The following is a 26,914-nucleotide window of genomic DNA, read 5'->3' on the forward strand; positions in this document are numbered from 1 at the left end:
GTCAGAAATACAGTTTTACACTGTTCTGCTACACTTTCCAAAAATACTTTTTTCTTTAAATATACTTTTTTCCAGTAAGTAGAGATATATATCTGATGCATTGTCTGTGAGCAGCTCTAACAGTTCATTCAACTTTGGAGACTACCCAGAGCTGTTAAAAGATTTCACAGCATGGAATTACCATCACTTACGTGCAAGTATCTTTTTGCCATTTCATTTTTACATTTATTTGTAAGTTTTTTTTTTTTTTTTAAATTTACATTTAATTCATAACATTTGTGGGTGCTTGTTTTTTAACATTCTGTTGAACTGCTAAACACTATGTTGGCTTTGGTACATGTAGGCTTTAGGTTCCTTTATTGCATCTCTGTAAAAGAACTTTGTTCGTGGCTTTTAAATGGTTAGCTCAGCTCAAAATTGTCTCGTAATTTAAGCTTTTTTTGATGCTGCTCTTTTTTCCTTATAATAAAAAGTTAATGGTGACTGTCAGTTCCTACATTCTCCCGAACATTTCCTTTTGTTGGTTTTGACACAACATGAGGACAAGTAAATTATGACAATATTTACATTTTGTGGGGAACTGTCCCTTTAAGAAGCGGTTAATGAATATTAATTCAAATGACTGTAAAATGTAAGAATTGTGTTTAACTATATTGTTATGCTACACTCGAAATCTTTTTGCTTTGATTTTACGTGGGTTAAGATGAGCAGCCTGGCAGTTCAGTCAGCTCACATTTAGGAGCTCACAACAAGTCAAGTTATGGATCATCACACTCCAAAGTCTCATCTGACAGCTCAGGATATAGGTCTTTACATTCTGAGACTGTGAAACATTCAGGAGCCAGAAAAAAAAAAAGAAATCCAAAGAATATCTGGCAAACTGGTTGGAAAAGAACTTGCATGCATTAAAGTTAAAATAAGTTGAGTATCTGGGTTAAAGTGCAACAGTTTTAAGAGGGTATTATTTTAAATGTCAGATATCAAAACCACGCTGTATGAATATATGGAAGATCTTTTAACAGCAATTTGTTTCATATTTTACATAATACTGGTTAACAGCTTTTACATTAAATATTACACATAAAAATGTAAAGACATGACTAAAGTTAAAGAAAACCTGTTAATAAAGAAAACATTTTCAACCCCACTAGTGGATACTCTCCTTTAATATGCTTTAGAATAATATTTAATCCAGTCAAGCACACTTTTCCTTAAAGGCCACGCTCCTCCCAAACATTACATACACCAGCAAATGCAAACAGTGAAATGTGTTTAAAGTTCATCTCTAAGCGAAATCCTTTACAGGTTTACAGGAAGTGTAAACATTCTAATAATTCTAGAGGATGAGGTCACAACAGTGAAAGCCTTTGGTATATTTCAAAGCAACTCCATTTGAGTTTTGTCCATAGAATCCATTATGACATCATCACTGGTCTCTTTTTAAACCCGTGTGAGGAAGCTCAGATTGAGGCTGCTGGGGAGCTGAATGGTCTCGAGAGCCACAGTTGAAGGGCTGAAGGGGAAAGTGACGGGGAAAATGATCTTGGCATCCATCAGTAACTGAGAAGACTCCTTACGATCCTTTAATAAAGTCTAATGGGAAGAAAAATCATTGTTTTGTTTACTATATAAGAATGAATGCTTTTAAATACATAAAACATTAATAATGACTAATAAAAAGCCCTCATGACTCACCTGTATGGACTTTATGAATGATATAGATACTCTCTCCTCAAACTCATTCACTGGTGTGTACAAGCTGAGAATTTTCACAATCTGTTCAGAGAGAAACGCACATCAGAACTCTGCTCAAGGTTTTCAAGAAGGTTTCATTTAAGAGGCTCAATTCACCCAACCTCACAAACACACCTGTTCATTGGTGAGTGCAGTGCACATGGTGCAGATGGCATCTGCGTCGTCCTGGCTCTTCTTCTTGATCTGCAGAAGTTGAGCTGCCTGTATCAGAGGCTCCAGACTCTCACGTGCCCCACTGCCCTGAAGTTCCTTATCCAGCAACCACTCCTCCAACTGACAGACATTATATCTGACGGGAGGGAAAGAGAGGTGCGATAAATGCATTTTAACCAGCGGCAATTCATAACATTTCCAGCGTCATTTTTTGGTCTTCATTAAAAGTGAAGAAAAAAATTACGTACATGCATACGCAGATATACATTTATAAGCATATGTGCACTCTAGTGGCTAGTACCTAATCTGCAGGCCTTTACTCCAGGAGCACATGTCCTTGCGAAGCAGCAAGTTGTTTAGTGTGACAGAGCAGATGATGTAGAACTGCTGTTTGATGAACTGTTTAACCAGATCAATGTCATTGCCATGCTGAAGTAGAGTGTAGTAGAATCCATCTAGCTGTTTTAAAATGGACTCTAGCGTGTTGGAGGTCTCCTCAGGGAAACTGGTAGTGCGCTTCCTCATTCCTGTGGGCTTAACCCCCATCACACCCTGGATGGTCTCTTGCTCCAACATGGCTGGGGCTGGAATAAAGGGAAAAGGGTGTAGATACAAAGGAGAAAGAGGACAAGCAGCAAGCCGATTGCGGAGATGGGGAAAAAGATGGTAAAAATATGATTTACTTTAACTCAGCCAGAAAGCAAAAGACGCAGTAAAAACTAGTGATGCACAAAATGTAAAAACCAATATCGAATATGGCTCTTTTCTGTGGGTGGGGACTTTAATACGTCTGCATACATTGAACATTCTTGTACACAAAAATGTAAACACAAATTAGCATTGTATTTTTATAAGTGAGGTCAATTGTTTACATTTTTTAGCAAGTTAATTACGTGATATGCCAAATATTTAATTGCATTAAACTCAATAAACAGCGTATGAATATTTGCTGTGAAAAGCCCCCAAGTAAAGATAAATCAAAAAGACATAAAATGTTTGCACACTTCAAAAAGTGTCTTTAAAAATCATCAGGCCTATTTTCTTCACATAAAAATTGAACAAATCCGATCCATTTTGCAAATGGATTGTCAATCTTAAAATAGTTAAACTGACAGCCCTATATTTTTAGTTATTTAAGCTAATGATGTCACACAATTGGCCTTATCCATGGAATACGAGCAGAATAAAAATGCCAATCGCATGTAAAACCATTCTTACGTAATTTGACACATTTAATACGATGAGACCATTTATGTAAAAATATATATTTAAACAATATCACACGAGCTATATATATATATAGCCCTACATCAGCACTGCAGTATTGATTTCGGGCCATATGGCACGATTGTGAGTGTGATATTGCATAAATACAACAGTTCAATAAACAAGTACATTTTTAAAAATGAGGAAAAACGGAGTATGGTCATAAAAAAAACTTATTTGTGCATGGAACTACATTCTTACGTGGCGGATCAGAATCTGCCATTGCAGGTTCAAAACAAATGATGCGTACAAGCCTTCGTTAGTAAGTCAAAAATGTCACTTCAGAAATGGTATCACGGCTTGTACTGTTTCTAACAAGGTATTGGATAAACAAGAATGGATGCGAGTGTGTGTGTGTTTGAGAGAGAGAGAGAGAGAGAGAGAGAGAGAGAGCAAGAATATGCGATCACCTGTTGCCACTCCCAAGCAGAGATGCTGTCAGCTGTCTCAAGATCTGCTTCCAGCGGGGTTATTTCTCCCTATTTTGCGGTAGCTGGTGCACAACTGTCGATCACTATAGAAACCGCAATGTCCTCCACCATTTTAAACAGCACCCATTGTGTAATTAATCTATCTGATGTGTCTCTCAGCTGTGATGAGCTGTAATGCTGAAGTTGTTCGTTTAAAGCCGTTCAAAGCCGCTTCCTAGCTATAGTAGTGTAGTAATAATACAAGCGATCACAAAGAGCTGTTTTATGTAAACACTAGCTGACGTGAATTCTCTTCTCATCACCTAACTGGCTCATATTACATGCAAAAATTAGCTTTTACCACCACCTGCTGGCTAACATATGCAATGTCACAAAACACTTAAGAAAACAGCTCTTAACACATCTGCACTGCTTTTACACTTTAGTTTAAAATGGCACGAACACAAGCGGAGTTATACACATAGTGAAGTGTCCGAGTGGTGATGGTGTGATACCATCAGTGCTCATAGAACGTCTCTCGTCCAATCAGATTCGAGGACCGGAACTAACTGTTGTATATATGAATCATTTACAAAGAAATTTGTTCTGCTAGTGTATCATTAATAAGGAGTGTGTGTGACCCTTTTAAGGCTAATTTATACTTAATGGATATGTTGGTGATTGGTTTAAACTAATTGTTGTTTGGGCATGCCATTATTCATTTTCCACAATGTAAAACATGCTACTATGCGGCACATAGTATTAACACAAGTTACAGTGCTTTAGTTCAGAAAAAGTTTGGCTTCTACCTTTGTATAAATTAGACTAAATAAAAAACTCTGTTCCGTCAATTTTATCACCATCAGCGGTGTTTTACATTACATCCAATGAAACCATTTGCAATCCAATGTACACGTTGCTTGTTATTCATGAAAAAGTTTCTGTTAACAGTTAGCAGATCTGATCAGATTTCTTCTTTCTGCCAAAAACTGAAAATTTAGTCGAAGATCATTAGAAGCCACAGTTTCAGTGCATCCCTTATTAGAACCACAGGCCTGTTGTCTTACCAATCATGGGATGTAGAATGTTCTCTACGACCCTGATGAGCTGCTGGTAGATTTGAATCGCCAGATCACTCAAAACCTGACGGTACTCAGACAGGTCGAAGTTTGTCAGACAGTGCTTGTTTTGCCGAGGATTGTTATGCTTTGTGTATGCCTAAAAGAGGCCGGGAAAAATCAGATCAGGGTCCATATAGCAATAAATAAATCATGCATGCACAAAAACACAAATAACGTATCTGCCTTCATGCCAGAAGCAAACATATGATGCGGTCTATGAAGGCAGCTATCTAGGGGTTGGAGCAGAGATGAACAAGCCACACCCACCTCTTCTCCACTGTACTGCCTAAGGCAATGTAAGAAGCGACAGGTGTTCGCCAACCAGAATGAAATGGTTTCAAAATCTCCCCTTTTCTGTAAAGAAAAATCAAGCATTAACAATACAAACAACGAACAACAAAAGACGTTTATTTGAGTTCCTACAAAGTTAACGTTGGATAAATGTCTCAAAAGTCTTCAACAAAAACAAAAGCGTTTTATTCATTTTCTGAAAGTGTCTCACGGTCCGTCACCTTCAGAACATTCTTGATGGCGTTGATAGTGGAGTTCAGAAGAGTGGAGACCCGCTGGTCATCGTTGGCGTAGTCGGCGTGCCGCAGACACATGAAGAGAATATAGGCAGGCAGGCCTGGGATCAAATTCACCGCTACACCTCGGGGTTTGAGCTCTGGTAGACAAAGAGCACATTGAAAAGACTGATCTGAGAACAGTCTGATGAAGTAAATGGAGTGCTAAACATTGGAACAAAGTGAAAGAAAAATATCAACCATTTGCGTTTTTGGAGTCTGTTTACATTCTGTGCATGATTTACAAGTCACCTGTGATGAGTATCTTGTGCAGTTTGCTCTCGTCCTCTCTTCTGTACTCCAGCATACCCTGGAAGTCCCTCTCTTTACGAGCGATACTGACCGTTCGTCCGCTCTCGGACATCATGTTCTCTGGAGTGGACTGTTCAATATGAACACCTGCTGCCATCGGTGAAATAAAATCACAGAAGAGAGATGCAGACAATATTCAGAATAAAAGACATGAAATGCAAGTACAGTAGTCGAGATTTTTGTTCACAATTCAGTCATTTTCAGCACACAATATACTGATTAAGCATCCAAATGAGATAGTGTTACCCTCAGGCTCCCCAAACTTTTTCACATAGGTTTTCAGGTGTTTCTTTAGTTTGCGGATCATCTTGTCCTGTTTGCCCATCTGCTCCAAAAGGTCCTATAAATAACAGAAATGACTTTAATAATATATAATAATTTTAATACAGTATTAAAAGAATGAATGAACAAATTCAAGCATAATTTACTATGACTGTTATGTCAAATCACTAAATTGTTTATCGGTACATTTTATGTGATTGTGTGCTTTCGAAATGTCTACCAAATTTTGTTGAGTGAGGCGACTGATCTCGTGCTGTAGGCTTGCTTGTATTCGAGCTTCCTGTGGAAGCTCCAGACTTTCCGAAAACATCTGCTGCTGCTGATTAAGCTCCACCCTTAACTGCTGTAGCTCCGCCTTCATACCCTCCGCCTCCTTTTCATGCGCCTGACCCTGAGTTTGTAACTGTGACACTAGTAACCTGCAGAGATAGCAAGAAACAAGAAATGTGAATGTTAAATATGAACATTAGCAGAGAGCAAATAAAACGGTGAGAAAGGTGCACAAAATTGTACAAATTTCTATATAAAACTCGGCATGATTTCAAAATGTAACCTATTTATTTTATTAATGTATGTTACTGGTCTTATTGTGAACGATTCCATCCATGCATATTTGTTAATTGGCAATTTGACCTCATAATCTTTCATCAAAATGTCATAACTTGCTCTTCCTATGCTGACGTATGTAAGGCCATGCTGCAGTTAAGCCAGTTTTCAGTCAGTTTTAACCCCTCCTCTTTAAGAGTCTTGTAAACAAACCTGGCATCAAAGCAGCTAATGCGGAGATGTTTTATCAGCTGTTTCCCTCCCCCAAACTACCTTGGTTAGTGGCTTAAAGGAGGAGGAATGATTAAACATTTGAGGTTGTGTTCTAGACAGTTCACACCTGAATGCTTCCAGAGGTTTTCACTACTGAATACTATGCAAGTCGGATGTGTCTGGAGTTAATTTATATTTGTTAATGCAAGTATCTTGGGATTTACAGCACAAGTAAGTGTGTTATTTCCCCTTTATATGAACCATTATGTGATTCAAAAGGTAAAATAGTAACCTTTTACTTGCTTGTTTCTCCATCTGCATTGGACTTGCACAAGGGCTCCAACCTCGTCGTAAGCGAAGACCATTAGGAGCTGTGTGCGTTTGTGGACTGTTATGTATTAATGTTGTCGGTTAGATCATCGTTCGGTTCTCAAGTCAATGGGGCACAATGGAAAGGGTGTGTGTGTGTGTGTGTTTATGTCGACTACAAACACTAATTCAGGTCAGTCTCCACCATTCCGGTATGCATCGCCCACTTTTCACTATCCAACCAATAAGGATAGATAAAATCAAGTTCCCGCTCTACATTCTTGTTCAATGAGGCGTTACCTCGGAAATACGCAATTTCAGATTCATGCCAACTTCAATAACTTTCTAAATTAGTTTTTTTATTCTATATAATGACTGTCTATAATAACTTACTCTTTACGTGCATTTTATAAAGATATTCTACCAGGTTTTGCCTTTAAAGTTTAATATCTAAAATAAGCAAGGCTTATTTTTAATTTAATTACTAAAACTGAAACTAAAATATAAAAAAAATGAAATAGATTTGTATTCATGAAATTTGTACGAGAATACTCTTAAACATTTGACCTGTATTAGCGGATTTAAGATGCACATGAAAAAGAATTTGAAAGAAAATAGGACATATATAAGCATATATCCTCTGAATTAGGGATGTCCCAATACCATTTTTTTGAGAATGAGTACCGATACTTCATTTTTGGTACTCGCCAATACAGAGTCCGATACCATTTTTATTTTTTACTCCATAACAGTTTATTTAAATGTTATCTTCGACATTATATTGTATTATTTTTTCATCAAATGAAATGCTTATATACAGAACCTCACAGCACAATAAAAAATACAACATTAGAGTTATATTTTGTCGAATAAATTTCTGCATAACAGAGCATCACAGATGTTAGATCTTGCTTAAGTATAATACAATTACTAATGATTTATTTTTATTAATATTACAGTTAATATTACATAACTTTACAGTAGTTATACATTTCTGTTGTACTTTTTTCCCTATAAATGTATAGCTTTTATTTTGACAGAGCTTTTATTTTGACCAAGGAGCTCTGACGTTATGATGGCAGATTCCCGCTCCTGAAAAGCCAGTCGCTACGTGACTCAAATTGATTATTAAACCGCAAAAGGCTGCTATTTAATTAAATAAGTATATCCTCTATACAGTATGTGCCTAGTGCTACAACATGAATTTGCACTCTGTTTACTGTCATCTGCTACAAACAGACCATGCAATGCTCATGATGGTGTTTTCCCTGTATGAGCCAAAGAGAAGCTTTAAATGGTATGAGCAGCCGGTGTCAGCACAAAAATGTCTCCACACATTCACAGGTGCTCACATTTGTATTACATTCAAACTATATATTCATCTCATTAAATTGCAGCTTTTGTGGTCAAATAATCTCACTAGGACATAACGTGATTTTTTTTTTTGGGGCCTTTTCTGGCTTCTTATTAGCGAGAGGACAGTGGAGAGGTGACAGGATGTGATAGGAGGACAAGAGTGGGAACGGGATTGGGATTGGTAAAGGATCCCATGAGACGGGACTCGTACTCAGGTCACCCATGATACATCAGCATTATATGTCATGAGCTCCGCTGTATTAGAGCATTTTCATGAGTACGAGTACCAGTTCGGGACATCCCTACTCTGAAAGAGCAAGATGGAAACCGTTCTAGAATTATAGTACTAATATGGGAAGTTAATAATATAGAAATTTGCACTATTTACTTGCAATTACGATTAGCTCTGAGGCATTCAGAGCATTTTTAATACAGAATATGAAAGTTCGAGTCACCTGTTTGTTTCTTTCAGGCTTTCATAAGCCATCCAGAGTTCTCCATCCTCATTGAGCTCATGAAGATCATGAAATGTGGGGGATCTGAGAGAAGGAGAGAATACAATATGACACAGAGCAGCATTACTTTGTATGAAATATGTCAATTTTGATTTAACAACAGATTCATGAACCGTGAAAGCTGACATACCTGCTGGAGTCATTCGAGTCTCCTTCAGTCGCCATTTCCTAGAGAGAAAATTGTTGTTTTTACTGTACAAATGGATCATGATTGATTACAAACAGGTCTATTTTTGACTGTGACAGCATGTGTGTTTGCACTTTACCTTATGTTTGAACACCTCCTGGCTGACCAGCTGAGATCGAAGAATAAACACTTCCTCCTTTCGCACATCGAGCTCTTCATTGGTGGAGTTGAGCTGCTCGAGGAGCACGTTATAGGCCTGACCTCCAGGGGATGCGAGCTTTGACCCCGCTCCCTTACTGAGAGACTGACGGAGCTCCTGGAGATCTTTCTTCAGTTTCTTGTTGTCAGACTCCAGTTCTTGACGCTGGAGAGAGCATAAAAACAACAGTAAGGGAAGACCAGAACACGCAATTTATTATAATGTAAAAAAAAAGACAAAACCAAGAGTTTCTTTAGAAAGTGTGTATTTCACCTTCAGAGCCTCGTAGTCTCTCTCAGCCACTAATACTCTCTGACACTCCTCCAGTTCCTAAGAACACAGAGAAATCATTTCCAGTTCCCGTATCTAATTTGTGGCGATTGTCCTGTAACTCTAGGTGTGAATATGCTTTTAGAGTAGACTTCAAGCCTGTCGGAAATACCATAAGCGGTTTCAGTGTTCTTTGTGTATGTATATACCTTGGTACGTTCCTGTTGTAATTGTTCTTCTTTGGTGTCCATCTCGCTTTGCAGGTCCATCTTTTCTTTCTCCAGTTCAGAGACTCTCCTCTGTAGTTTCAGCAGCAGGGACACATCTGCTGCCGTCTGACCCGCATCCTAATCCCAAACAAAACCATCATATTCTGCCACGCTTATAGTGTCACAGCAAACCAGATGCACAGATAAATGTATGGAGGAAGTTTTATACAAACAGTATACGATTCGTGCCTTTTGAAACTGACCTCTCTACCCAGTGAGTTGACCTCTGACCCTGTGAGCTCAGAGCTATGGACGCTCTCTGATAGGCTGCTGCTATAGCCAGAATCTGCTCTGTTATGAGCAGGCTTGGAAAACTCCTGTTTGGAAAAGATAGGTGGCACAAAATAGTTTCACAACATAAAAATGAACATTTTCAACATTTCTTTTCTTTTGTGAGATATTTATCATTGCAACATTTAATTTCAGGTTTGTATAAGTGGCAAGATTTGTCTTACTATAGCCGCCTCTTTTTCTGATTTCAGATCAGCGTAATGCTCCTGCAGTTTCAGGTGCTCTGTCAAAAGGTTTTGGTAACGGAAGTGTTCCTCGTTCAGTTGTGCTTGAAGGCGTTCGGTGAAGGCTTGATGGGTCGACTCCAACTTTTCTGTATAGTGACAAAAACAAGTAAGTAAAGTTTATATAAAATCACAAAGTGCTTCACAGAGGTATTAAAATGCAATAAAACAAAACATAAGTTAATACAACTTAAAGACCAGAGAAGTGCGTTCCATAGTCTAGGTGCCACTGCTTAAATGGATCGATCCCCACAGGTTTTAAATCTGGTGTGCAGAACCACCAACAATCTCTGGCTACATGATCTAAGACTCCGAGTAGATAAATAAGACTTTATCAGGTCTGAGATATACTCGGGAGCTTGTCCATGTAAAGCCCTGAAAGTTAAAACCAAGACTTTTAAATTTATCCTAAAATTGACTGGGAACCAATGAAGAGACGATAGAACAGGAGTAATATGCCCTCTTCTATTGGTTCCAGTTAAGAGCTTGCAGCAGCATTCTGTACAGTCTGAAGACAATCAAGAGCTGTTTGGTTGAGACAAATAAAAAGAGCATTACAATAATCTAATGGAGAAGGAATAAAAGCATGGATAATCATCTCCAATTCTGCTTTTGACACCAGCCTTCTTAATTATGAAATATTCCTCAAATGGAAAAAGCAGTTATGAACCAACGTTTTGAAATGACAATCTAAAGACATTGATTTGTCAAACACAAAACCGAAGTTTCTGAGATTTAACAGAGGAGCCTAAAGAACCAATTTACTGTCAAGTGAATATATCAGGAAAACAACATAATAAACAGTTCTGTGTCAGATATGGCCAACTAATTAACTGGCTGATATTTGGCCATATTGGGATTATCGTATCGACCGATAACCGTATTTGCCTTGAGAATGAACAAAATTGACATTTCCTTTATGTCAGTTTCAAAATCTACCAAAAACCCTTTCGCCACTACTGAAAGCACATTAGTTTCCTGATATGTCAATCCACTTTTTGTACACTCAACGAGCACTTATAGGTACCACTGTATACCTACTTATTTATGCGATTATCTAATAAGTCAATCATGTGGCAGCATTGCAATGCATATATTCATGCCGATATGAGTCAGGAGCTTCAGTTAATATTCATTAGAATGGGGGAAAAAAATTTGATCTCAGTGATTTGGACCATGGCATGATTGTTGGTGTCAGATGGGCTGGTTTGAGAATTTCTGCAACTGCTGATCTCCTGGGATTTTCACACACACACAACAGTCTGTATATTTTACTCAGAATGGTGCCAAAAACCAAAAAACATCCTGAGTGGGGCAGTTTTGCAAACAGAAATGCCTTGTTGATGAGAGAGATCAATGGAGAATGGATGACAAAAAGGCTACGGTAACTCAGATAACCCCTCTGTACAATTTAAGCAGGCAGAATAGCATCTCAGAATGCACAACACGTCAAACATCAAGGAAGAAGGGCTACAACAGCAGAAGGCCATGTTGGGCACTTTATAAGGACAATAGTGTTCCTAACAAAGTGCTCGTGAGTGTATATTGCTAAACATAATCAATAATATACACATAACATAAAAATAATCAATCATGGAACAACTTTTACTCTCAACACGCTGTGAAAGGATCTTGCTGCTGAACACTTCATGACTAAACTACACAACTACTGGTAAATAGTAAATGGTCTGGACTTATATAGCACCTTTTTAATATTAGCGGTATTCAAAGCGCTTTACACTGTGTTTCATTCACCCATTCACTCACAATGACGGCAGAGCTGCCATGCAAGGTGCTAGCCTGCCATTGGGAGCAATTTGGGGTCCAAGGACACTTCGGCATGTGGAGTCGTGTGGGCCGGGATTCGAACCACCAACCCTGTGATTGGTGGACAACCCGCTCTACCACCTGTCCAGTCGCCAAATATATTCACTTTAGTCGCATAGCATGAAATTTGGTTGCAAATGCGAGTGATTTCCTCACATTGTAGTGGAGGATTTATGAATCGATCGATATTTTTACCCACCCCTTCATCGTAGCGCACATGCCCCATCCACCTGAGCATGTGCAGTTGTGCACAGTCAAATGGAATATACTTTGAAAGGCTGTGGGCTATTCAAATGTTAGCATGTGCCAATCGTTCACATCAAAAGCGAAGTATACTTTAGGCTTTTGTCACAATAACATGAACCCACCGGTTATTTGCTTCTCCTGTTCCTGGATCAGCCTGTTCATTTCATCCTTCTCACTCTTCAGCAGTGTGTTCCTCTCATTTAGCTCAGCCACCATCTGCAGACAATAGTGAAACTTTTACAAGCAATCATCCAAAACAGATCTGCCAGTGTTCTCCAAATGTTAAAGGGTTTCCAGGGTTTAGAGGAAAACCAACATTCCAGTGGAATAGAAAAATTAAGCACATGTGTTCATACTGTAGGTAGTACACATAAAAAGTACAAAGTTTTATTTGTAATAAAACATGAAATATGATACATGTTGTTCGTCTGTATATTTTGTGGTTAGAGGAAATAACCCCTTTCCAGTTTAAAAGAGGAGATTAAGATGCTCCTAGTTCCACATATGAGTGCCATCTCTCCATTTTACCTCTTTGTATCTCTCCAGCTCTTGACGGACCAACTCCAACTCTTCCTGCAACGATGTCACCTGGTCTGTACGATGACGAGCTTCTTCTTCTGATCCCTGAAGTGTCTTGAGCTGCAGGTTCAACTTCTCCAAATCAGCAGCATTATGGGTCTCCACTTCACATATTCGCTCGGACAGCTCTCGGTTCTCCTTATGCTGAAGACCCCAACAAACAGATCATGATTCTGTTAATGAGCAAGCATTGACCCCTTTCTAGATTTCAATGCAACTTCCATGGAGGAGATCAGGGAGATACCTGCTCATCCAGTTTTCTCTGAAGCTGCATGATCTTGTTCTCCATGCCCACGTTGAGTGTCTTGTAGTGCTCGACCGATCTGGCCTCTATCTTGAGTTTCTTGAGCTCTCGTCGAGCTAGCATCCTACGAACACAACACTGCAGGTACACCACAGCCCGCTTGATGCGACGGAAACGCCAACGGGCCAGGAAGCCACGCACCCATCGCTGGATCAGTAAAGCCTTGCGCTCGTACACCAACTGGGCAGGAAAACAAGACGAGAAGCTCTTTAAATGTTCCTTTCATCCCAATTCCAATGTTTTAAAGTTAACATTGACAACCCATTTTACTTCTGTAACGTGGACTTGATTTAATCCATCAAGAATTGATTGAACTGTGAAAGGTGGGCATTACATAATAAAATAGAGCCAGTGGTTGGAGGGGAGGGATTGAAAAATAAGAGGAATTGGTGATGTCATCTGAAAAGTAAAGTCATTTTTACAGGATGGATTAGCGTTTTATCTCAAATGTGATATGATCACAAAACGTTTTTGACACCATTTAGAGCTGACCACATGTGACCCGATCACCAAATATGCATCTTAATACCAGGTGGAAATGGGGTCTCAGATAGATGGATGGAGAGATAGAGAGGGAGTAGCTAAAAGAAGATTAAAAGGCCTTTTGTGGGTTTATTTACATTAAAATATTTGACAGTTGGCGTTTGAATTAATAAGCATTCCATTGGCCCGTTTGAACATTCCATGTATATCTATGGAATTTTTCCAATTTTTCATTGTCTGCTGAGCGAAATCTGTAATTCCGATCAGAAAGAAAAGAAATGGCACAGCATTCCGGAACAGTTTGAAGGTCTGTACCAAGTTTGGTGGTTGTAGGTTGAAAAGTCTAAGAGGACTTAAAAATGTAGGTCTTATTCTTGAACCAACAACCACTACAACCACCCAAAATAAGACTTTATTGGCTTCATACCTGCTTGTACTCTAGTCTGGCAGCATAGCCACGCAGTAACCTCTGAATGAGAATCGCAGCTGCTTTCTGTCGCTGGTACTGTCGTCTAGTCGCCCACATGCGTGTGTTCTTCTGAAAGATCACTGTGGCCCGTGTCCTTCTCAGGGTATGGCACAAGCTGAATGATGTTAGATAAAACACTATTTAGCTTGCAGCCAGTAACACACAGTGATTTGTAAATTCAAGTGCAGCTAAGCAATTCTCTGAAGTCAATTTACACTTGACTTATTGTATCTTTTTCATTAATGGGTGAACTATTCCTGTAACACACAACCAGACCCGAGAGTGAACCTCGACTCTCAACACCCACCATCGAGCCTGGTGTCCTCTCACATATCTCTGTATGGTAATGGCTGCCTGACGAATACGTAAGTACTTCTTGCGGGCGACCCAGCACCGAATAGTTTTCTGGATGTGGATGCAAGCTTTACGGAGTTTGTCCGCCCTAAGCTTTTCCAGATAAGCCACCTGCCCAGCCCGGAAGAAGATCTTAGATTTTCCGAATTGGTATTTATCCTTGTCCTGCAGAGAAGAAATGGGAGTTCCACAGAAAAAAGAGATTCATAAATGTCCATAATGAAGGAATCTTCATTTTTTGGTGAACTATTAAACTTAATCTAATTAATCTATCAAGTATTCATTAGGGTGGATCTTGTTGGAACTTGATGAGAGCCAAGTAGTCTATCTGTTTGCAAAGACAAGTGTGTTACCTGCACAAGCCGTTCTAGCACATTCTGGCATGTCAACTTCCTGTCTGAGAGGATATCTTTCTGCTTCATAAGAACACGATAGCGGCTGAAGAACTCTTGATAAGTCCACCTGACCAGGAGGAGTGAAAGAAGCATTATAACACAGAGTACAGAGCTACTAGATCATTTAAGATGCAGTTGATAGAGGTGAACAGAAGCTCTTGAAGTTAGCTTTTAAAAGATGTATTTGCAATAAACATTTTTTACAATTATTTCTAGAGCCAAAATTTGAACAGGATGGGGATATTAGATTTACAGAGAGCAAAATGGACAATTTAAATGGACGATTATAGGGGTGGGTGGTACGACAACAATATTATTACATGGGATAAGACATTTTGTAACCTCTTGATATTAGATGTCTTTAACTACTATGTACATAAGTATTTGATCCAATGTACTTAGTATGTACATATGTGTTGTTGCATTGTACTTACATTTAAAAGAAAATTTAAATTCTCTCATCATTTACTCACCCTCATGATATCCCAGGTGTATATGATTTTCTTTTTTCACCAGAACACATTTGAAGAAAACATCTTAGCTCAGTAGGTCCTTAAAATGCAAGTGGATGGCGATCCGACTTTTGAAGCTCCAAAAAGGACAGATAATAACAGCTCAAATTCCAGCTGTTAAATGAATGTCTTCTAAAGCAACACGGTTGCTTTTGGTGTGAAAAAGATCAATGTTTATGTACTTCTTTAACTTAAAATAATTGCTTCCGGTCAGCAGCAGTATGCACGTGTGATGTAATCGCATTGGCACGTGAGAACTGACGCATGTGCGACACATCCGGAAGAGCAGTGCTGTTTACAAGTGAGTAGGAGGAACGCTGAACCGAAGCTTTGTTGGTTTTGGTTTAGATCTGTTACTTTACTCACAATAGTTTAATTTGTGTGCTTATCCTGGCTGTCTCAATCGAGTGGAGAATGTGAGATTACGTCCATAACATGCCAATGAGACGTCACACAAGAGACCATGTGAACTCCACTCTCTTGTGAAGCTTACCGGAAGATCAATACTTAAATATTGATCTTTTTTGCACCAAAGTGATTGTATCACTTTAGAGGAGATTAATTTAAGCGATGGAGTTGTATTGATGATGTTTATGCTTACTGTTGTGATTTTTGGAGCTTCAAAAGTCAGATCACATCCACTTACATTTTAAGGACCTACTTATCGGAGATATTTTTTTTAATTTCTTCATACGTGTTCTGCTAAAGACAAAAATGACTCAATCTACCTCAACCTCAGTAGCAGCAAATGTGAATCTTGTGACAAATTTCCAGAACAACATGTAGTTACACAATAAATATATTGAATTACATGTATTTTAAATGTTGGTACCTAGTAGTTAAAGACACCTAATATAAAACGGGAGCAAAATTTTATATCACCATCAATTTTTTATATCATACTGCCCAGTCCCAGCCTTATTCACAGTTATGTTTCCCAACATTCAAAATCTAACGGTCAACATTAGAATGCTTTGAAATGTTAGTTTGCGTTTTTTGGGGCAGTGCGAACCATCCTGTTGATGGCTGTTTTGATCGTTTTAATTAAATACGCTGAATAACAGCCCTGATTCAAAAACTTAGATTGGTGCTCTTGAGTTGGTCACATCTGATTGGGGCTCTCAAGCTGGCTTTAGCCAATCAAATTCCAAATAGTAGGGACACTAGCAGTCATGAGATTGTAGTGTGATGAGTCAGCCATTCAAACTTGCACCTGGAAGGGAAACCTGTAGCTGAGATACGAATGGTTTCGAGGACTCCACATGCTCTGAGCTGCTGAACGGCTCGGTGGGGGTCAATCCTGAAAACAAAAAGAGAGAGGAAAAGAGAGTGAGAGTAAGTGATGGGGGAAACTACAATGACTCTGTATTACATAACTGGAAAGACGCTTTGAAAGTGGATTATCTCTGAACTCGGCTTACTGACATGAATGGGGCTTTAAGGTCATTTGGTTTGATGCAGCGCACATAGTGTGGGGTGGTGGCGTTCAACGTGTCCATGAGCAGGTGTAGAGAGTTTCGGAACTAAAAATGGGTGGAAGGAAAGCAATATGCATCAAAAACTTACAATGCAGATTTCTATGAAGAGATTTGCAGCAATTTTCATTTTTACTTCTCTGATTGGAGGATCTCTCTTCAGGATTATGGGTAATGTAGTTCCTCACCGGGAATTAAGCTACTAAACACATTGACTTCAGAGTGACTTATTGGCTTATGCTGAAGCATACAGTATATCATCATTTAACAACCTCTGAACTGCATGACAGTAATAAAAAAAGGTTTGTACATTATTGATAGAGAAAATAGTTGGGATTTATAATTATGGAATGCCACTGTTGCATTAAATAATAGACATTCCAGTTAAAGGGAGTCAAAGAGAGGATAATAGATAACAGTGATGGGTCTTGGCATTTTCAATCCACTCTAACCTGTAGTCCAACTGATTTCTTGTGCTCCCTAAAAGACTGAGTGGTCCGTCCAAACTTTGCTCGACCAGATGGTGCCGTAGTGCTCGGAGCTGTGGGTGTTTCCTCATCCTGGAAGAGCTCGGCAAGCAAGGCGAACTGTGGGTAAACATGAAAGCCTTTAAACAGAGTGAGCTATACATGACACATTACTTGTATGGTAATTGTGACCATTACACTGTCCAGTAAGTGTTCTCAACACTAGTCCAATACCTAAGGTTAAAAAATTTAACAGCAGATGGCGGCGTTTCTCTAAAGCCATGGTGGTTAGAAGAATCAAGTTACTTTGAAGTCCCTGACAAAGAAGAGAATACAATTTTTCGCAAGCTGTAACACGTTCCTGCTTCTCCTCAAAAGCATGTGGTGAGTCAGAAATATGTTTGGCTTGGAGCGGTGTTGAGGTGAACACACCTTGCTAGCCTTCAGGACATTAATTTGTTCTTCATTGACTGTGTCTTTATTTTTCTCCAGAAAACCATCACACTGGTATTCAACCTGGAACAGAAATAGCGAGATTTAAAGTGGACTCACAATATTAGTCAATGGCCACAAAATAAGGGCACATTTTTTGCTGAGGCAGGCAGGGATGCCCATATACCTTGTCTGCAAAGTGCTGGATGATGAAAGCTTTATTAGACATACGTGGTTTCTCGAAGTGAGAGCTTTTCTTCAGGTGAGTATTATACAGCTTTTGTGCCCAAGAGTCATCGGAACCTTTTGGCATCTAGAAGCATCAAATCAGGGGGTTGTTTATTGTGCTTATATAAACCAATATGGAACCCAAATTATAAAGTTGGGTCCAAAAGTCTGAGACCATATTGAAAATATGTTATCCAAAACTTGGAAATGAATAGAAAGCTTTAGGAGTTCCAAAAAATGTAAAATGAAAACATTATGACGTAAATCTTTTTACAGTGCATTCTTCATCTAAAAGATCTAGCAAGCCCATCTTGGCCTCGATCAGGTTGATGCAGGGTTGGTTGTCATAAAAATCAATGAGCGTCCATGGAATCTGCTCCTTCATGTACTCTTCTTGCTCCAGTTTGAAGACGTGCTGGAGGGTAAATGCTTTGTGAGTTATGATGTGCTTGGACACGACTGATAATTTCATGAATGCGCATTTGCAGCTGCAGTTGCTGACTTGTGTTTGAAAATGCTGACCATGTTAAACTGCTGCTGGAGCTTCTCGTTGGCGTAATTGATGCAGAATTGCTCAAAACTGTTCACTTCGAACGTCTCAAACCTGTGCACACAAAAGTAAATAGTTGAGGAGTAAATAATAAGACACAAGTGAGAGTAAAACATGCATGAAGTTAAAAGTGAAGTATGTAATTTCTTGCACCTCTAGTGGCACCAAATGGAATTGCAACGCTAATTAGCTAATTACCAAAAGATGCTAATCATTCAATGGTTCACCTTTTTATGGCAAATATTGACAATTGATGATCAAAAATAGTTCAAAATAAAATTTGAGAACCTCACCCACCCATAGATGTCTAGGACACCAATAAATGAGTGTGGTTTGAGGGAAGTGCTCAGGGCCTTGTTGACCTGGCCGACGATCCACGAGAAGAGTTTGGCATAAATGTGCTTTGAGAGAGCGTCGCGGCCGTTCACAGCCTCCATTCTGGTTACTGGCTTGTTCAAGGTTTCCGTGGCAGTCTTGAGCTTTTTATGGCACAACCAGTGAGCCATGGACTCATACGACACCTCAGTGAGGTCACAGAAAACTGTCAAGTGGCCATTTTCTTCCTGTAGTCAATACAAAAATAAAAATAAAAAAGTAGAAGAAATAAAATTGCAGTTAAAAAGGAGGGACAAGTCAAAATAAATATTTGTGGTAATCAACATTATGCCACAAATGTTTTCGATTGAGCTCAACTTGTATTAAACCCGCAGCTCACGTATATTTTTGCCCATTACCCTGATTTCGCATCGCTCGTAAACACCTTTACCGGCAATCTTCCCAGCTTATCCAACATGTTGTACACATGACATCAGAATCGGAGAATAACCCGATGATTTCAAATCTCATGTATAAATGTAAATGGAGTGATGGTGGCGTAGTGGGCTAAAGCACATCAGCTAAAGCACATAACTGTTAATCAGAAGGTCGCTGGTTCGATCCCCACAGCCACCATCATTGTATCCTTGAGCAAGGCACTTAACTCCAGGTTGCTCCGGGGGGATTGTCCCTGTAATAAGTGCACTGCAAGTCGCTTTTGATAAAAGCGTCTGCCAAATGCATAAATGTAAAATGTTCGCTTACGTTGTTTTATTTTTCAATAACCTGATTTTTGGTAGTTATCAGCATATTGGTTTGCATGTAAACACTCATTGACCACAATTCCTTTCTTCATACTAGTTTCTAGTTTCATTGTGAACAATTCCTTCATCATCTCCCACTTTGTTTGTTTTTTCCTCATTCCTGTTTCACTATAACGGACCCATTACAGAAGTAAAATGGGTTGAAAATGCCATTTCATTTTGACTTTACTTCATCTTCTCATTGTCACTGTGACTCACAGAGATGGCACAGCTGGATGATCCCCTCTCCTTCACTTCCACATTCCCCAGATGAAGAATAGCAGACAGGATTTGGAATAAATCCATTTGTTGTGTCTCAGTGATTCCTGTAATCAGCAGATACAGACACGTTTGGGGTTGAATGGCTAAACTTAACAGGCAATCATTAACAATCTGATACATATGAAAAAAAGACATTAAATGTACAGAAACTGGAGAGCCCCGTCGTCACAGAACATCTCAAATAAAGAAATCATCAATACCCAAAAGTGAAAAGGCTTTCCTAGTGGCCTGCATCTCCCTCAGGTCATTCACTCCCTCTATGAGAGGGCTTCTGCCTTGATTAGTGTAGGGAAAGTCATCCGCGCTACCTTAAAAGAAAGACTGCTTACTCACAAGGTAAAAAAACAATTAGAGGATTTTCTTTCTACTGGCAGAAACAACTCCTAAACTTGAAAGCCAAAAAACAAGATGACTTGAAGTGGGTACAGTATCATACCTAACTTCAAATGTTCAAACTCAGGTAAATGGGCGCAGACACAGAGCTGATAGAAGATATGATAGTTTCTTTCCTCACTCGCCTAAAGTATAGAAAAGAAATGGATCATTTACACTTATATAAATATAAGAACACACTCCAAGAATTAAAGTCAATATTTAATTCACAGGCTAATCAGCAATGGGCTGTGGCCATTCAGTAATTTGTAAGATGCATTCATCAGAGTTAATATTATTATGATAATAAGGCTAATGAATATTATTGCATTAAATGGCGACTTACAGGTCATTAAAATGCAAAAAAATATGTTTTTGATAGAAAGAAATGAAAACATAAAAGGCAAGTGAGGCTATAACCTGGAACACCACTCTTGACTTTTCCAGAAGGTACGTCCTCATGTTGGCCCCAATGATGTGGTGCTTCCTGTCGAACCCAATCTCGATATACTTCCCAAATCGACTGCTGTTGTCATTTCTTGTTGTCTTAGCATTTCCTATCGCCTTCATACAGAGGAGTAGAAAAACTAGAACCATGTGCAAATCCTACATATTACGTATCGGTGTTCGATTTTTCAGGACAAAACTTAAAAGCGTCTAGGTTCTCTTATCCCAGTGGCTTTTATCATACCTCCATGATGGGGCTGGACGCCAGCACTTTTTCCTCCACACTGGCGTCTGCAGAGGAGCTGACCGTAGCGAAGTAACGCATGGCATATTTGGCAGACACGGTCTTCCCCGCTCCAGATTCCCCGCTTACGATGATGGACTGATTCTTCTCATCTCTTGAGAAGGAAGAGCAAACACTGATCAGCCACAACATTATATTTGTGGCTGATCAGCCTAATATTGTGTAGGTCCCCATCGTGCCGCCAAAACAGCGCCAACCGCATCTCAGAATAGCATTCTGAGATGATATTCTTCTCTCCACAATTGTACAGAGCGGTTATCTGAGTTACTGTAGACTTTGTCAGTTCAAACCAGTCTGGCCATTCTCTGTTCACCTCTCTCATCAACAAGACATTTCCATTCACAGAACTGCCCCTCACTGGATGTTTTTTTTACCATTCTGAGTAAATTCTAGAGACTCTTGAGTGTGAAAATCCCAGGAGATCAGACATTACAGAAATACTCAAACCAGCCCATCTGGCACCAACAATCATGCCACGGTCCAAATCATTGAGATCACAATTTTTCCAACAAAAATAAACAGAGAATGGCCAGACTGGTTCGAACTGACAAAGTCTATGGTAACTCAGATAACCGCTCTGTACAATTGTGGAGAGAAGAATATAATCTCAGAATGCCATTCTGAGATATGGGTTGGTTTTCTATTGGCAGCATGAGGGGGACCTACACAGTATTAGGCAGGTGGTTTTAATGTTGTTGTTGATCGGTGTCTGAACACATCTGAACAGCTCAATAATGTCTTTAATAAACTATGGACATTTAATGTTAATCAAACAATGCCATAATTTATATAAAATTCCACTTTCCTATATAACCATATTACATGTTTCAATTCTACATAAACAGGGACCTTATAGAGAGATCTTCCTTTACCAATACAGTTTTATAAGCTGTCGCCACCCATACCTGGCCATCTGTTTATAGGCCTCCTCTCCCACAGCAAATATATGAGGGTCCATATCACCCATATTCTGCCCACTGTATGCATTGATGATGTCAGCTCCATAAATCTGAAGACTTTCATAAGGATTGATGGCGACCAGGATGATGCCTGTTTTTTTCAAAATACAAACTATTAGTTTTTAAAAACGAATACACTGCCTGGCCAAAAAAAGTCGCAGTTTGCCTCTGGAGGTAGTGTTATTATCCGGGGTTGCTTCAATCGGTCAGGTCTAGGCTCAGCAGCGTTATGTGGCAATAATATGAAGTCAGCTGAGTATCTGAATGTACTGAATGAGCAGGTTATCCCATCAATGGATTTTTCCTTCCCTGATGGCATGGCAATGCCAAGATTCATTGGGCTCAAATTAGGAAAGAGTGGTTCAGGGAGCATGAGGAATAATTTTCACATGAATTGATCACCACAGAGTCCTGACCTTAACCCCACTGAAAGTCTTTGGGATGTCCTGGAGAAGACTTTACAGAGTGGTTGACTCTCCTGTAAACAATACAAGATCTCGGCCAAAAACTAATGCAACTCGGGATGGACATAAATATTGTGACGTTGCATAAGGTTGTCGAAACAATGCCACCGTAATCAAAGCTAAAGGCAGTCCAACAAAATATTAGAGTATGTGATTTTCTTTTTTTGGACCAGACAGTGTAGCAAGTTTAACACTTCTGGAATGATGAGTCAAAGGTCAAAGCTGAACTGCAAAGTCCATCCAACTCCTTTTGTAATTTTGCATACTGTATGCAAAACCTGCTAATCTAAGACCATGAGTTCATAACTCAAAGTCTAATGCACTGTGCAGTACAGATGACAAAATCTCAATTGCGTCACATTTTATTATTCATATTCATTGGTAATATATGCAGCACATGGAAGCTCCAAAGTCCTAAAATAAACAACACAACCTGACAAAAACAAACAAACAAACAAAAGAACAAAAACAAAAAAGACAAAGAACAAAAATAAGAACGGTCCTGCCATTGGTTGCGTCAATGTTGTTGTGTCAGGCAGGACAGGCCACTCAAAAGAAACTTTCTATAGTGCCACAGAGATCAGTGTTTATGGATTTTGAGAAAATTAACCCATGAATGGCTTACCTATAGTTGTCTCTGCATATTAAGCTGGGATTTTAACATATTAAGTATTTTAACACAAAAAAAAAAGTTACACACTTCAGCTATAAAATACAATTGTGAAATCCCAATCAGACTACATACTATTTATCAAACAGCCTAGAATCAGACAACAGAGCCTCATTTCATGCACCGATCCGATACCTGGATCATTATCGGCTCCGACACTGACGTTTTTAAATGGATCGGGTATCGGCCCGACAAGCCTGATCCAAATACGATACTGGGTGTTACTCAGGTTCATTACTGTCAAGCTCAAAAAATGACATAAAAGAACCATAAAAACACAATTAAAGCAGTTCATATGACTCGTGCATTTTATTCAAAGCCACTTGAAGATGTGCGATAGCTCTGTGAATCAAAGGCTGTGATTGATAAGTAAATATATAAAATGCACGCGCAGCAATTTTATAGGCTATTTATAGCCTTCGCACGGTGCACAATATTTGAGTGCTACTAACAAACCACATCTCACGCTGATGCTCAATAGTTCGGTTCAATTATAATATGCATTTAGATTGGCACCGGAGGAGCATTTTACCAGAATTTGAATAAGTAGTGAATTAAACTACTGCCTACAAACAGACACATACAGGACTTCCTGGAGAGTTCAGAATGTCAAAATAAAAGCATGAGGGTTTAAAAGTTAAAGGTGCACGATTGAGATACATTACTATTATAATATATTATTATTTGTTTACAAATGATAATATTTAAGTTGAATGGGAAAAAATTCAACTTAAAAATAACTGTGAATGAAAAGTGAGCTGATATCTTACAACTAAATTAACAAAAAAGAGATCCGAATCCTTTAAAGTCCAGATACAAGTTGAAAAAATGTGGCAAAAAAAATAAAAATAACCACTTCTTTTCTACTGATGACTTATACTGGAATTACTGTTAATTTTGCTGCAACATTATCCAGTATACTAGTTAAAGAGTTTCTTAATAAGCTATAATTTATATTGAGATAATGTGTAGTTAGAAGTTTCTAGCACACCCAATTATTTCCACACAGTAATGTAAAGATATTCTAAACTGATTATGCAAAAAACAACACTGGTATCAGATCGGGATCGTATGAGCCGATACTGAGATTTCTGATATCGGAATCGGAAAAAGTGGTATCGGTGCATCCCTACTATATCTAGTAAGCAACGTCCAGGCCAGCTGAAACCGATTATGTGAGTGGCTCCTGATTACCGCAGTATGTGTAGATAAGCTTGGAGTCTGTGAATCGGACCCGGAGGTTGTGCAGCACAGCCGGTTCATGGAGATAGCTGAGAGCCGTGAGGTCATTCTCGCCCACCAGTATGTCTGGGTTACGGAGAGGAGGTAGGTCAACGGTCTTTGGGTCCAGCTTATATTCCAACTCCTGCAAAAAAGAAGCTACAGCTAAAACCACAGTGTGGATAACCAGAAATGTTCTTTTGGGATGAGTAATACTGAAAACTCATGTCATGACCATATATAGCCAGTAAACGTTCGTACAATATGCGTAAGGATACTAAAGAAGTACATGACGTAACTTCACAAATGATCGTTTACATGAAGCAAACTCCATCTGTAGGAATTACATTGGAAACACATAACTAGAACTGCATCCGCCTTAAAAAGCGGTACATGATCAAAAATTGGAGCTTGTATGTTTCTAAACCCTTTGGAATTACTTTCCACATACACTTCTATTGTAAGTGCATTACTGTAAACTTTAAACTTTAATTTTACTATTAAAATATAGTTTTACAAACACGAGGAACGACAAATGATTATCTGTGTTAATCAAAGCTGTTGATAGAGCTATGTACAATTTGTTTTTAGGTACCAAGTTGCCCACGACTTAAGAATGTTTATTAAAAAATAAATACAAAATCTAATAATTTCAAAAGTATAGCCACAAGACGTAAACATTATGTATGTTAACATGATTTTAGTGTGATAAAGATTTTTTTTAAAGGGATTTACCAGCTTTACAAGATTACAGGGTTTACATTGTCATGACAACAAAGTTGTTATTTATAATAAAACATACACAGTTTGTTAGTAAGGGATTTTATCAGACTTAAATCACGTTGACATGTATAATATGGCTATACTTTTGAAACAGTGTGTATTTCAGAGTTTATGGACTGGCCCCATTCACTTTCATTGTAAGTGCCGCACTGTAACCCAGAAGTTTGCATTTTTATTAGTCTAAATAATTTTTCTGGTAATCAACATTCTGCCAAAAATGCTGTCAATTAAGTTTAACTTGTATTGAACCTGGAACACTTCTTTAACTGCCAGTTATGTTGTGGGTAAAACATGCAAAGAGCTTTTGGTATCACTAGCACATTTGTGGTCAGGAGATAAATTGAGGATATGTAACTCTTGAGTATTTGCAGAAAATACATCTGCTAAACTTGACAGTTGAGCATTTATTTCTTTGGCCTATTCAGTTCACACACTTGGTAATGTTACTTTCACCTGTGAACCATAGGTTGTGAGAACAGCAATGGGTGTAGTTGCTGAAATATGTAATTGGAATTCCACACCCATTTTTTTTTTTAAGAGGTCTCGCTCTCCACCAGTCTGACTCAACGCTGCCTCAAAGGTTTCCATGACTAAACGTTGACTCAGTGGAACACTACTTTTAGTAACCTGATATTGTCACGTGTGTCTTATTTCCTGTTATACTTTGTTGGATGGGTAAACTGGGGCTTCTAACAAAAGAACAGCAGGTCAGGGTACATGAAAAGGTTTCTCTCACCGTGCCATCTTCCAGCTCTAGATGCAGAACAGTGTCTCCAGGGCTGTAGTCTGCGGTGAGCTCTGCTGATCTCCACACCTCTGTGGTGTCTGGGATCCAGACTCGAGAACACTAAGCAGTGAACACAGTTTAATAACAGTATTAAAAGTAATTTTAAAGGATGTTACATTTTCAAATTTACATAAAATATTTTTTTTCAATTGTTTTATATCAATCTCAGGTTGCCTTTTCATACATTTTGCAATTTAGAGCATTATTGTCAAATTTACATAGGCTACAATTATACTTTTTTTCATTATTTCCCATTTATTGTCCTTTTTTTTATTTTATTATTATATCAAGCATCTGGTTATCTTATCAATGCATAGTGCAATTCAAAGTATATGGAAACATTTTCAAATTTACATATTTATTTTTTTCCCCATATAATATATAAAACAAATATTTGTTTTGTTATATCAAGCACCTGGTTGTCTTAATCAATGCATTGTGCACACTCGAATTAAAAAGAAGTAATTTAATATTATATCTACGTTCAAAATTTATTTGTTTGGATAGTAACCGTTTAAAGAAATCTCCTGGACCGTTTTAAACACCCCCAAAACCAGCAGGAAGGTGCTGTGAATAGATTCAACAGTCCGGTTGATTCAATGCTTCACACAAGTTTGCCTCGCGCAGGAGTGAAATGCAGCGGTATAAACTCTCTCATACCTTTGAATACAGATCCAGCGCTGCCATTGCGCTCTGCATCAACTCCTGTTACTCCACAAACATTGCCGCACCCTGCATCTGCTGCGATTCAGTCAAACGCGGACATTGAGAAACGCCAGAAGTTTCAGCAGAAGTCTCTGAGCGAGTAGCCGTACTTGCTCTGAGCTATTGGTGAGGAGAAACGTAACAGCCACCAGGAAAATCTGTCGAGTATCACATGTTACTGGTTAACATCTGTTTCCTTGCATTAGGGGGCGCTTGGTGGCTCAAAACGCCGAATCCAAATATAAGGACAAAACTGATATATTCCTACAGTTAAAAGGTATGATATTTAAAATGTAT

General features: G+C 38.7%; 1 protein-coding gene across 2 annotated transcripts; it reads right to left on the bottom strand.

The window, feature by feature from the left end:
• Positions 1-1,013: 1,013 nt before the first annotated feature.
• On the bottom strand, positions 1,014-26,721 carry myo5ab (myosin VAb). 2 transcript variants are annotated; one of them, XM_052123080.1, is made up of 40 exons: positions 26,573-26,721; positions 25,862-25,972; positions 24,316-24,487; positions 21,934-22,078; positions 20,969-21,122; positions 20,698-20,841; positions 20,342-20,423; positions 20,106-20,213; positions 19,843-19,949; positions 18,803-19,068; positions 18,478-18,559; positions 18,230-18,370; positions 17,915-18,040; positions 17,728-17,811; positions 17,281-17,415; positions 16,779-16,876; positions 16,567-16,653; positions 14,800-14,908; positions 14,400-14,611; positions 14,051-14,207; positions 13,081-13,320; positions 12,786-12,980; positions 12,380-12,473; positions 10,125-10,273; positions 9,873-9,986; positions 9,610-9,747; positions 9,404-9,460; positions 9,071-9,295; positions 8,935-8,972; positions 8,745-8,828; positions 6,086-6,284; positions 5,830-5,923; positions 5,524-5,670; positions 5,218-5,372; positions 4,973-5,059; positions 4,652-4,802; positions 2,210-2,492; positions 1,870-2,044; positions 1,696-1,776; positions 1,014-1,593 (listed from the first exon to the last, which is right to left on the bottom strand). In XM_052123080.1, exons 1-40 carry the CDS (start codon positions 26,609-26,611, stop codon positions 1,441-1,443), a joined length of 5,418 nt encoding a protein of 1,805 aa, XP_051979040.1. In that variant the 5' UTR covers positions 26,612-26,721; the 3' UTR covers positions 1,014-1,440. The 2 variants fall into 2 exon arrangements, with proteins under 2 accessions (XP_051979040.1, XP_051979039.1); XM_052123079.1 differs by having other exon boundaries at positions 5,524-5,673.
• Between the last annotated feature and the right edge of the window lie 193 nt (positions 26,722-26,914).

Source organism: Xyrauchen texanus, chromosome 49 (assembly GCF_025860055.1).
Source record: "Xyrauchen texanus isolate HMW12.3.18 chromosome 49, RBS_HiC_50CHRs, whole genome shotgun sequence".
In the NCBI taxonomy this organism is placed as follows: domain Eukaryota; kingdom Metazoa; phylum Chordata; class Actinopteri; order Cypriniformes; family Catostomidae; genus Xyrauchen; species Xyrauchen texanus.

Excerpts from the sequence above, each read along its gene's own strand:
- myo5ab (XM_052123079.1), bottom strand. The coding sequence starts at position 26,611 with ATGCAGAGCGCAATGGCAGCGCTGGATCTGTATTCAAAG. Across the intron at positions 9,987-10,124 it reads CAGAAAAAGAGGCGGCTATA|GAGTTTTCCAAGCCTGCTCA; the intron begins GTAAGACAAATC and ends TTTTCCAAACAG. Across the intron at positions 4,803-4,972 it reads GGCAGTACAGTGGAGAAGAG|GCATACACAAAGCATAACAA; the intron begins GTGGGTGTGGCT and ends GGCCTCTTTTAG.